The sequence below is a fragment of the Rhea pennata genome, chromosome 5 (genome assembly GCF_028389875.1).
Source record: "Rhea pennata isolate bPtePen1 chromosome 5, bPtePen1.pri, whole genome shotgun sequence".
Classification (NCBI taxonomy): Eukaryota; Metazoa; Chordata; class Aves; order Rheiformes; family Rheidae; genus Rhea; species Rhea pennata.
Window position 1 is genome coordinate 9,959,837 of NC_084667.1, and position 11,732 is coordinate 9,971,568.

At 36.5% G+C, this 11,732-nt stretch overlaps 1 protein-coding gene across 1 annotated transcript in view; it reads right to left on the reverse strand.

Annotated features, from left to right (window-relative positions):
• The window catches only part of FMN1 (formin 1), a 141,663-nt gene extending 131,667 nt beyond the window's left edge, over positions 1-9,996 (reverse strand). Inside the window, exons 1-2 of the mRNA XM_062577077.1 lie at positions 8,565-9,996; positions 6,380-6,497 (exon numbers count right to left, since the gene is read on the reverse strand). Coding sequence (XP_062433061.1) covers positions 6,380-6,497; positions 8,565-9,926 — 1,480 coding nt within the window. The 5' untranslated portion in view covers positions 9,927-9,996. The remainder of the gene's footprint in view (positions 1-6,379; positions 6,498-8,564) is intronic.
• Positions 9,997-11,732: the final 1,736 nt, after the last annotated feature.

Below are 11,732 nucleotides of genomic sequence, written 5' to 3' on the forward strand. Positions count from 1 at the left end.
AAACAAAATACAATGTAATTCTTCTGCTAAACACAATTGCTCTTTCACTGCCTTTCATTAACCATCTAGTAAAATCCTGTGACCATTTTGGGCTTTGCAACATCACATTGGTAAAGACATGTAAATAAGCAGTGAATACATTTCAAAATAAAAACTACAGTACAGTAGAGTACTGTACAGTACAGTAAAGGAAATACAAAACTTACAGAACTTGCCATAACTTTGTGCAGATAACAGATTAACCTCTTTACCAGCTGTTCTAGATGTGAATTCTTAAGCAGACTGGTATCTATGTCTAGACAGACATATGCATTCAGTTATGGCTTTGTATACTGCAAAAAAGGGCTTGTTAGGCATCTGCAGTAATGCATACATCTAGACATAGGTATCCTTAAATGACTGTATTACAAAAACCAGTGCCCATTATGGAAATAAAACAGGGATTTTACTGAAAAAACTGAAGCATACTTCTCCTCCTCCTTCATCCTGCAATTACATAATCCCCAGTAAATAGACAGGCAAGAACATTTCACCACATGTCATTAGGCAGAGTTTCCACATTCTAAATGCTATTTTTTGCTGTTTTCAGCATTGGAAGTAGGTATTTTTTCCATTCTACCTCTCTATCTAATGACAGTATCCTATACACAAAAAGGGGATTGTAAAATATCTTGAATCTGGCTTAAAACATTCGTCAGGAGTTTTGCTCCAGTTTTACAGATGGATAAACTGAAGCCTGGAAAGCTCATATAACTTTCCTGAAGCCATTCCAGAAGATAGCATCATGGCTGGGAAGGAAACGCAAGCATCTTAACAACAAATCTTCAGCATTAATAGATGCCTAGCTTTTTATTCTTGTCTCTAGAGGCACAGTATGAAGAACAGATTCAGCTGAGTTTGGGAGAGAAAAACAGGGAGGCTCCTGTTGCCCATTCACAAGCTCTAGCAGGAGGAGATAAGAATTCCTCTTTACTGCCTTAAGGCCTCCTATATCACTTACAGTACTCAATAAACCTGCAGTTTGAAATACAAATATCTCTCAGGCTGAGAAATATCCCCATATAACACAAGATAATACAGTCATATCCCATACCCTATATGAAACAGAGATACCAGGCATTTTGGAAAGCAGCTGCTGCCACTGAAATCCCTAGCAAAATGTTTGTTTGAATATTACTTTAACACTATTACTTTAGCACTTGGCAGTAATCTATTTATTCACAGAACTTCTACTTGCTGAAGCAGTTAAAGACACACTATTTTGTTATGTCAATATGAGAGTACATACACCTCTCTACATCTACTGTGTCATCACACAGCTTTTAAGTAAGAATCATCCAAGTCAGACACCCTTCCTGGAGTCCACCTCACTACAGTTTCTAGATAGTACCACAATTCAAGCAAATAATAATGATAATATATGAAAAAGGAGAGTAAGTAGACAGTAGAGATCTAGATTGTCAAAGGTACAATCTCCTTCTTAAGAAGCATCAGTCCAGGTTTAAGAGACACTGACATTATCAGACCTGCTATTCAGCTTACTTCTGACCCCAGCACTCTTTGATAACTAAATTTCAGGCTGCTCTTCCTTAAATGACAAATGTAAAATACACGACATAGATACCAGTACCTATTCATCACTCAGAAGAAAGTACAAAAACGAATGAATGGACTTACAAGAACTCCCTTCAGGACACTAACAGCATCAAGCATCATGTCTGTTTTTGGAGACAAACGTAAATTGTTCAAGGCCACAAAGGAAGCCTGTCTGAAGTGGTGGATGAGAAATCACATTCTTATCTCTCATCTCTTTGCTCAGACCATTAAGCCTCTCTTTCTCCCAAATAAGTAGGTTATTCTCTGCATTTATATCATGATCAAAAAGTGATTTTCTTGCTGTGAACACAGAGCACAGAGGAGTAAAGCTTCAATATATATGACACCTGGCAGTAAATCTCTGCTATTATTTTTTATTTCTTTTGATTCTTATTCAGATTTTTAATCTTTTTTTCAGTTATCTCCTGATTTCTTTCTTTACACTGAAATCAAGGCTGTGCTTATACTACTGTCATACAGATTGGGGCACATTGAGAGAGCATGACTTCACTCCAGATTTAAGTATGACGAAAAGACAGACTGTGAGAGAAGGGGGTTTTGAGTTCTTTTGTTAAATGTAAACATTTGAATGAACTTGAAAAATGTTGTGAAAAAGAACACTAGGTGGATTAATGTTTCAACTATATTTTCTTTCAGTGTTTTCTCCAATAGGAATGACAAATACTTTTTAAAATCATTTTAGTTTGCTTAAGCAGCAGACAAAACTCTCTCTGTTTTACATAAGAGAACTAATTTGATCCTCATGCTAAATATGCATTTTTAGTAAGGATCACAGGTACTGCAGTTCTTTTCTCTTCTGTATCTCCTTAATGGGGAGACTATTCTTCAAATATCCATAGTTTAGTGAGCAGCAGAACTCCTGCCTGAACTCCCCTTCTTGTATCTGTCTGATAGGCTGCATGCTCTGATCCAGCTGAGGCATTCGTTACACGTTGATTCTGCGCTGCCTGATAAAACAGATCAGCTCACTGGTGAATTTGTCTCCTCTATCTGGCCAGGTATTTTCATCACATGTAATAGCTGAGACATCTAACCTTCTACCAATTCTGATGCTTAAAAAATGAGAAAAATCTGAAAAAGAAAAAAAAAGAAAAAAAAAGAAAAAAGAAGAAAAGTGAGAGAAAGAAAGAGAAAAAAAATTAAAAATGGAGGAACAGAATTTTAGGACCACAGAACAATGCACAGAAATGTCTTTCATTACACAGGAAAGGTTTCCATGGAATAAATATATAGTTATAAATGAAAATATCCTTTTTCTAGTCTTCCAGAATATAAATGATGTACTGTATTACAGATTTGTTGGACTTCAACTATTTTAGACTTACATACTTCAAAGAAGCTCCAGTTTTTCTAGAGACCCACGTAAACAGTTTGTGTTAAATACAGAGTTGACAGTGCAGTCATTTTCAATATAGAAACAGAGGAATTGAGGGATTAAGAAAACACAAGATGTTCAAAAATCTCATGGTATCATCCTTTTAATTCAAAACTTACAACTCAAGATTTGGGGATATTTACCAGAAATTTTTAAATGTTGTGGGTGACAATACTTTGACTACACAGGATGTCATCAACGGCATGGAATAAATCTGTTGCAGAATTATATTTGATCACTAACTTCATTCAGTTCTAATGATCCTAACAGTCCTAGTCAGTTCAACACACGTGTTCCTTGTTATGACTGTTTGCTTTTCAGTCGGTTTCCCACACACCAAGCCAGACGGGAGGCCTTAGGAGGGAGTTACTTACTTCTCCAAGCTGCTATGAGTCACTGCAATGTCTGCTGCGTAGGAGCAATTAAGCTTGAATTTCTTGCTTCCATGTTCTTGCTTCCAAGAACAATGAGGAAAAACATGGCAAGTAGGTGAGAAAAGATCAAAAAGCCAGTAATCCTCTCACTCAATATTTGTGCCCTCTTGTCATAGCTGTCCTATTGCATGGGCATGAAAGAAGTAAATGAAAGACTTAGAACCGTGAGAAAGAATTCTGACTTTCAAATTTTCAGTGTTAAATACTTACAACTTTATACTTGAAATACTAATTTCTCATGATGAACGTAAAAAAAGCTATACTATCTCATAAAAATACATACATATTCCTGTACTATGTTAGAATTACAAAGGATGTGTCCACTAATGTCTCTTGGAAATGAGATCACTGTATAAATACGTCAGCAGAGTTATGACAGATATATTTGGTTTAACTCTAAAATAAAGCTGTACTAAATGAATAACTATCTAATAATCTAGCTTATTTTCATTATTTGCATGTATACTCCTATTTCTTTGGTAGATGAATCTCCTAATTACAGAAATTAAACTGTTAGTGTGAAAAATGACTGAAAGTTAAAATAAGGCATTTTAGCACTGCTCTATGTTACAGACAATCATCTGTTCAGGAAAATCATGGGTAAGAGACTGGACTCACAAAGAACGAACCCTGCCACAGAGAATTTTAAAACTTGATTCTGAAATCAAGAACTTTTCATTTGATCTTAGCTGTTGGGAAAGGGCACTGGTGGGAAACAGAATTTCAGGTGATAGTTTTGAGACCTCTCCAGGTTTAATGATCAACATTAGCTTGCCTTCAATCATATGAAATCACTTTTTAAGAAATCCACCTTTTGGACAAGACTTCCTAAAGTACTGGAGGCTGGGAGGAAAATATGGGCAAGGACGGTCATGAGGGGAAATATCAGTATACATATGCACTTTGCAGGTACCAGCCACTATCACAGAGAAGAGATGAGTTTAGAAGTAACGTTTTATTGTGACTTTCATAAATATTCAAAAAAATCTAGCAATCAGACCAATCTTGAATACAAGCTCTGATTTTTGAATTATATCTGCACTATTCATACGAACAGTACCATCTTTCACTTGCAGGAGACTATAAATATTCATTCCTGTGCATAGTGCTTTAATATAATCATCCTAATGTTTGAAAAAACAGATGTAACTGTCCACCATATGGCAACTTATAACTGCTTGCAGTGTCTTTGCCACCATCACTGTTTTCTGGGCATTCATGGATATTAAGAGAGGTTCATATGTAACTACCATGCCCTTAACAGATACTGCACACGCAGTGTTTGCCTCTCTCCTTTAAAAGTACTACTGTATCTCATCCTAGCTGAATCACCAGCTTTTTTTTTTTTTTTTTTTTTTTTTTTTTTTTTTTTTTGTTCATTCAGATCCTTCTCACTACCAGATACCAGTGACTAATGGGCTGTGGAATCTGGACTGTATAAAAATTTGACTTAGCAAACTCACCATTAGCAGATGGCACTTCACTCAAAATATCTCAGTAATAAACAGTAACAATTTGCATGGTCTCCTATTCAAATTTTGTTAAGCATGACCTAATTTCTTGACAAGTAGTAGAATCTGGAGCTTTTTTTAATTCAATTTCTTTTTCTTTCTTTATTTCAGATATGTTTTTGCCACTGATGATTACAGTCAAAAAGGAGAAAAATATTTATCTGGAGAAAATAAAATACTGCAAGCATGTAGCCTATAATAACAATGTAAGAGTAACAGAAAGAGACTGTAGAAATCCTTGTTAATAGTTGAATACCTGTATTGACACAAATATTGTCTTGGCTATCTAGTAATACCCTCTCACACTTCAGATTGGAAACAGTATAAACGAGGTAATTCCATTTATATTAGAGAAACTTTTTTCTTGTCAAAATGGAAGGAAAAGAAGTTTTCTGAATCTTCCAACCACTTCTATACTTCCAGTATCATGCCCACTTCATAAAAAAGAAAATGAAGGCAGAGAGAGCTGATGAAAGGAGGAGAAAAAAGTATTACCTTGAATGACATAAATGGATAGCCACTACAATTGGAAAGATAACCATACACTGCCAGCATGTACAACTTCTCACAGCAAGGTAGTACAAAAACTTTTTTCAAATCCTACATAATCCTTTATAGGTGGTACTTGCTAAAGTCATCAGGAGCATGAAGAACAGATGGCCCATTGCCTTTCACTTCATTTTTGTAGAGAATTCCACGATTTATGAGTGATGTATGAGTAAGAAGGACATCCTGCATTATATTTAAGAATAGAAATTTGAAACAGTTACAGTAGCTTCAATAATCTCTTTTCCCCCTTTAAATATGTTATAGAAGTATTTATCTAAATAACAAAAAAACTTCAGAAAAAATATCTGCTTATCTGATAATTAGTTAGTTTGGGGCTTTAGACATATCCTCTCATGTACTCACTGTGAAATAAGATCCATGGCTAGCTATACAAGCGATCTGGAAGGATATGAGTATTCCTATGTTTTTACCCAAGTTGCAAAATTGGTATTAATTCCTTTCATTCTCAATTTAACAGTGTGACACTGCCTTAAAAAGAAAAATAAAACCCAAGCACATGGGACCAGACTGTACGAGAATCGCTGTGCCCCACATTCTAGGCCAGTGAAAAGGAGTGAAGTTTTCCATTAGTTCTGTATTCTGTTTGCCATTCAAATAGAATCCCTCTACAGAAAGGCAACCCAATATATCAAAACCCACTTCTTTCCTCATGAAATTTATATATGTAAGCATTTAGATTTCAACACAAATTTGACTATTTACATTTAGAAAACTACATACTTATCGGGTCACAGTAAACAACATATTCCAAAAATAAAATGTCTGTTTTTCCAGATAAGACTATACAGTGACTTATCACTGTGTTTCTATACTAATCAATATAAAAAAATCCCAGAAACTGATTTTTGTAAATGTTCATCTCTCTGTTTTACCTGCTTCTGTGTACTTTAATCCTACTTTTCCTTCTTCATGCTGTGCTTTTGGTGGTGGCCACACAGTCTGCAGTCTCCCTGGAGTCTTGTCATCTTGCTCTGAGGGACTCAGGTCAGGCTGTTGAAATTACACAAGAAAAAATTAGAGTGCAATATCAAACCATTCTAAAATAGCAACTGCCATGCTTAACTCAACAGGTACATTTTAGAATTGTCGTCTCTCATTCCACTGATTCAAATAACATTCAGTTAGTTAGGAGGGATACAGAGAAATTAGTGTAGAAAAATAATTTTGAGAAGGAAAATATCATAATGCATATCACATGCAATGTTTTGTTGGAAGTGTTCAAAGTGTTCACATCAGTGTGGAAAGCTGCCTATCCTTTTGTGAACTAAAGAGGCCAGAACACCAGGATTTTTTCATGTATCTTTTTTTCAGAGTGAGAAGAGCTACCTGTGCTCCTCTTCCAGGTAAACATTACTGGGATTCACCTAAGATGTCATTTGACAATACAATTCTTAGAAGCAGAGCTGGGTCAAGAAATTCCTGTCCCTCCCCGCAGAAGCGTGCTCAGGCCACATACCACACTGACAAAGTGCTGATGCAACTCCTAATGGGACTGCGCTATCAACTGGCATGGGGGAGTAAGCCTTAAAATGGCAAAAACACTAAACAAGCATTCCTTTAGTGTTTTTTTTTTTTTTTTGTTATTGTTTGTTTTTTTAACATCTAGAACACTTCCATAATCTGATTTACAACAGGTCACTACCAGCAACTGCATGGATGCAACTGAAGCACCAGAAAAACGCTGCTATGAAAGTGTTCATAAGTGGACCGTAGGCGCAAGCAAAAAAGGAAGGCAAGTTCTTTTTACGTTGGCTTTGCCCCCATAAAACGTAGATTTGAATTAGACCCCCGTGCAACAGTATGATGTATATTTAAAACATTTAAAAGCAGACATCTAAAAAAGCCACTCATACTGACTCCTGTGCTTCCTCTTTCAGCCTGTGTGATGAATCTGACCAACTTCCCAGCTTGGTTCTCCGCGAGCTACACAAACACTTGTGCCAGCAGAGCACAGGGAATGGCAGAAGCATGAATAAGCAACCCAGGAATGGGAATGGCAAGACCAACTCTAATTGTTGCACATGCCGCAGCCAGTCAGTACCTATTTTCTCCTTCCCATAGGTAGTTTACTTAAACTGGTATCATCAGTCTACTCAGGTTATCAGTCAAGATTATAGAACACTTTTTAATTCATATTTTTTAAAAACTGAAACAGAATACATACAAATTAACACAGCAAATTAACTTATGTAGCTTCAGGTTTAGGGTCTGATTCTGTATCATTTAATCATTCAGGTAATTCCTCCTTTAGTCAACAAGAACAATCTTATGAATTAATTATATCTGCCAAAGACCTAACTGTATGAATTTGGGATTAGGGGAGCTGAAAGGGTAATTGCACTAAAATTTCATTTCCTGCTGTGGTTTTATAAAAATCTTAGCATAGATTTTTTTTTTCTTTTCTCAGAAGTATACATATCCAAATCACCATATGCATAAGACTATTAACCTTGCAAATGCTTATATTAAGCTAAAATGTGAGTTGTCTAACTGGAATCGCTGAATTATACTGGGATAAGATTAAACGCTTATCAATACTTGTAAAGCCAGATATACGTACACAAACGGGGAAAATACACTTTCTTGGATAAATTATACTGAAAATCATTCCTTACTTGTTGTATCAGCTTTTAACAAATGAAATATCACTTTTAAAAGTTAAAAAAAAAAAAAAAATGAAAAAGAGCAGTGAGACAGAATGCTAAATAATCTTACAGTAAATATTTGCAGCACAAAACTAATTTTAAGCCATACTTAACATATGGACAACTGTTTTGTAGCAATATTTTAAGATCTGATACTTATTTTCAAAATCTTTTAATTCAAAAGCTCTGATTACCACTCATTCTCACTGAATTCAGCTAGATCTGCTGATCAACAATTTTGAAAAACTAGCCCCCAAAATGCTTAAGTCTGGAATTCAAAATTGGAGATTGACAAAAATAAAGGACAATACTGACATTTTGATTGTAAGTTCTCATCATTATTTTTAAACAAGACAAAAAAATCATATTCATCTACTTCCAGGTACTAGGAAGAAAAAGTAATTCAACCTACAGACTTGTCTGATGGTCCGTCCCCAGGTTTTGATTTTGACCTTTCAAATACAGCTTTCAAGGACTCTTTTTCACTTCTCATTTTGCGTTTTATGGCTTCCAGCTCTGAAGTATCTGCAGTTGTTTCTTTTTTAGGAGGCCGTGTGAATAAAGCTTTAAAGACATCCAGTGCAGATTCAGCAGGGCTTGATTTTATTTCCTCAGAAGGAAAACGTGGTTCTGTTTTGCCAGAGGCTTTGTTCTCTTGGGCTTCATCACTGTCCTCAGCCTCACCAGAACCCTCACCCAAATCATTCTTGGAGACATCTATGTTTAACAACTGAGAGAGTTGTTCCAGGAAAGTAGGACTTGTTTTAAGTTCAGCTGATTTCTTTTTAGTGGTCAAACCTGATGTAATACTGGATTTTTTAACAGGCTGTCGCAATTTAAGCAGAGCTAAGTCATCTTCCCTTGGTTTAATTTCTGTAACTGTCTCCCCATCCTCTGTAGTTAGTCCTTTTTTCCTCACACGTAGTACACTGAAGAAAGCGGGCAGCTGAAAAGTCTTTTCAACCAGTGCTGTTTTTTGGAGAGACGTATTATCAGCTGAGGGTCTTTGTTCTTCATCTGGAAGTTCTTGAGGGCTTTCCCCTACAGCAAGCAGGTGACTTAAGTGCTCATCCATTAACATCTTGTCTTTTCCTTCGGAGTCATGATCCAGAATACCACCCAGCCCTGCTGGAAGCTGCTTAGCAAGCGGTGGGTGTAACTCCATTTCATCTCTGCTCACAGTGTCATCACTATCTTTGTACTCTTCTGATTCTGACACTTCCTTATTTTGATTGTTATTGTCCAAAGCAGCATTATTTAGCACAGATTTGACGGTTTTGTTTTCATCGGTGTCTAGGTCCTTACTCTCACTGTCCGACTCTGTATCACTTGTTGTATGAACCAAAGTACCTTGTACAAGAATAGCATCCTTGTCATCATTGTCAGATTCGGACAAAGAAGTCTGTACAAACCTTAAATGGTGACAAAGTAATTCATTCTGCTCAGCCAAGTCCAGTTCCAGGTCAGCCTGGCTGCGAGGCATGGGGTCAGCTTGCCCACTGGTACTAGTCACTCTGTGCTGATTTTCTGAGTCGTCAACACTATCATTATCATTCCTCGCATGCTGGTTGTCAGCATGAGTGTTTATATCGGTGTGCAAAGGTTGAAATGCTTTAAGCACTGTTTCTTCTTTGGAAGTTTTTGGTTCCAATTTAGTTGTAAATCCAAGAAGTGTTTTCACAGAAAATGTAGTGAAAAAATCAGGTTCGCTTTCTGCTGTGTTCTCCTGTTGTGGAAGCTCACCACAATCAGGTGCTGCATTTTCTTCTTCCATGTCGAGTGAAATATTGAATAGTTTTACTGCTGTTAGTGCTACTACCTGCTACACAAACGTTTATTATATGCATTCAGTCTATTAATTTACTACAGGAAAAGCAACAAGCAAGTTATCTACCCTGTGAAGGAAGCCGGTCTCCCCCAGATCACAGTACCCCTCCTTCCGGTTTTCAGTGCTGCGGTTACTAACCAGAAGTGTCTATCCAATCTCAAAACTCTACTTCAAGAGAAACAAAAAGACGCACCGTACACAAGTTCTCAGCAGCTTCGTACTTGTTCCTTTGCACAAAAGGCTTTTTGTCACAGCAAATATGCCAGCACACTAATCTCAGCTGAAAATTCAACCAATGATTGCTGTTCCAACTCCTGCAATTCTACTGGCTACACACGACTTCCTACTTGCTAAAAAGTGCAGAGCAGCTATATAAACAAGTCTCCCGAAGAGAACAGTAGGCATTTATAGTTCGCTACTTCCTTATGCCAATATACGAGTTCTGAACATTTGTCAGCAGAAAATTCCTGAAGGATTCGTTCATGTAATCTTTCTACTTTCATAAAGATCTTCTTTTGTAAATCCATCGTCAGGAAAAAAAATGTAAAATGAAAATCCAAATAAAGTGCTATTTCTGAAACTTCCCCTGAAATTACACAGAGCTCCTGCAGTGTTCTCAATCCTCAGCTGGCCAAAGTAAACTAGACTGAATGCCCTTGAAGCTGTATAAAGAAAAACAAAATGAGGCTCTCTTCCGATTTGCTGCAGGTTTCATCTGGAATGCAGATTTCAGCCTCCAGGGCCACGCACAAAAACCAACAGGACTGGTTTCATATTACTACTGTTCTTACTCTACACAGCTATTTCTGTGAACTATAAACAGGTACTTATCAAAGGCTTTCACCACACCCAGCGCCTAGAAGCTGTTTGGTGGGCAGGGTAAGCAGCCAAAGCCCAGAAATAAGACGTTAACTGTGTAGAGATCAGGCAGATTGTTCATTCATCTGCATGTAACTCAAGCTTGCAGTATTTCAAAATGAAACAATCTCTACTGGCATATTTTTTGATAACTTTCACCTGTATATTACCTAGATAATGCTATATGTGCAAAACTGCTTTTAATAAATATCGTTAAAATTACTTGAAGGAAATCTTCAAGTCTCTATATCTCAACATGAACAGAAACTGCTGGACATTATATATATATATTTTTTTTTCTTAACACACATATAAAGACAGTGCAAAATACTCTTAGGCATATTTGATATCCAGGCAGTCATTAACATTTAGTTCAGGTTCCAGGCAAAAGTCTTCACTTTTGTTCCTTTTTTTATTCATGGAACTGTAAAGATTGCAAATCTGAAAGAACCTGGAATCTTCTTATTCCTTTGCCATTAAGAATTTTCTTTAGGCAGATTTCCACATTAGCAGGTTAGAAATTCAAATATATTAATTCTGTGTTTTGCACCCAAGTTAGAGGCTCACTCAGCAGCTAGCCATTTAGCTGTGAAGAGTAATCATAAGCAATGTGCTGTAAGCTCACCTGGACTGGAAAATCAGCTGCAGATCACACCACTGTGTCAAATCACAGGAAAAAAATATATACATATACTGAAAAGCGGAACACCATGGACAATGAGCAACAAGAAAGTGTCCCAACATATTTAACTTTTGTTTAACTGCTTAAAAATGTAGACAGTATGAAAATAGAGAAAATCATGTGTTTCTCTTTTAAATATACTGTAGAAAATTATACAGTCTATAGCAAAAGTCATTGGTATCTCCTGTAAGAAAAAAAGTTTCCCTAAAATC